At 39.3% G+C, this 1,122-nt stretch overlaps 1 protein-coding gene across 1 annotated transcript; it reads right to left on the bottom strand.

Annotated features, from left to right (window-relative positions):
- Window positions 1-267: 267 nt before the first annotated feature.
- Window positions 268-914, bottom strand: LOC135215843 (uncharacterized). Its single transcript, XM_064250795.1, has 2 exons — window positions 777-914; window positions 268-570 (listed from the first exon to the last, which is right to left on the bottom strand). The coding sequence occupies exons 1-2, from the start codon at window positions 912-914 to the stop codon at window positions 268-270; spliced, it is 441 nt and encodes a 146-aa protein (XP_064106865.1).
- Between the last annotated feature and the right edge of the window lie 208 nt (window positions 915-1,122).

Here is a 1,122-nt window from a genome sequence, read left to right as displayed (position 1 = left end):
GTGTGTCCATCTCCTCTTAGAAATCTTTCATTTCTTCATTCAATAAGGCCTCAAAATATTCTTCCCATCTCCTTATTATGTCTCTCATTTCTCAGTATATTTCCATCCTTATCCTTAATCTGTCTTATGTGTGTTATATCCTTGGTATTCCTATTTCTCATGTGTGCTAGTTTAAAGATTTTTCCTTGCCCTTCCTTGGTATATAGCTCTTTGTAAAGCAATTGCTACAGTTTTCTCTGCTAATTTATTTGCTTCCTCATAGGCCATCTAGTCCTCTTCCATTTGGGTCCCCTCCCACCTTTTCTTTGCTTCTCTCTTTTGCTTTGTTGCATCCTTTACTTCTTCACTGAACCACCACGTTTCCTTATTTTCGAACATCTTGCCACTACTCTCACCCAATATTTCTCTAGCAACCCTCAGTATTATTTCCATCGTTCTGTTCCACCATTCATCAACATCCCCAATTTCATGAGTTAGTTCCTCTAATACTTTTTCTTTAAACTGTCTACAAAGTTCAATCTCTTTCAGCTTAAACCATTTAATCCTTTTTGGCCCCTGCATTTTTTCTTCCTTATTTGTTCAATTTCCGTAACCAAGTCCATCACTACCAAACGATGTTGCACACTCACATGGTCTCCTGGTATGACCATACAATCTTTTACCTCGTGTAAATATTTCCTCTTATACATCAAGTAATCTATCTGGCTGGACCTTCCGCCGCTTTTGTATGTAACTAGATGTTCTTGCCGCTTGGCGAAAAAAGTGTTCGCCAGTACCATATCCTTGGACACAGCAAAATCAACAATTCTCTCACCCTCTGCATTTCTTTCATCATAGCCATACCCACCATGTATACGGCTGATCACATGGTTATTTTGGCCTACGTGCCCATTCAGATCTCCCCGACACGGCATCTTTCATCTGCTGGTACCTTTTCCATTTCCTTCTCTAAGTCCGACCAGAAGTGATCTTTCTCTTCATCTGAGCATCCTATCTGGGGTGCATATGCACTAAAGATGTTAACATTGATATTTTTAAACCATCGGCCTGACCCAAATAATCCTATCATTTCTTCTATTTACTTCAACGATTTCCTTCATTTCGCATGACAGAATTATTCCA

The sequence above is a fragment of the Macrobrachium nipponense genome, chromosome 5 (genome assembly GCF_015104395.2).
Source record: "Macrobrachium nipponense isolate FS-2020 chromosome 5, ASM1510439v2, whole genome shotgun sequence".
Lineage (NCBI taxonomy): Eukaryota > Metazoa > Arthropoda > Malacostraca > Decapoda > Palaemonidae > Macrobrachium > Macrobrachium nipponense.
Note: the sequence above shows the minus strand (reverse complement) of the source record. Positions and strands in the feature narration are given on the sequence as shown.

Coding starts and splice junctions, on each gene's coding strand:
- LOC135215843 (XM_064250795.1), bottom strand. CDS start 914: ATGCCGTGTCGGGGAGATCTGAATGGGCACGTAGGCCAAAATAACCAT. Junction 571..776: donor TTGCTGTGTCCAAGGATATG/GTACTGGCGAAC, acceptor TGAACAAATAAG/GAAGAAAAAATGCAGGGGCC.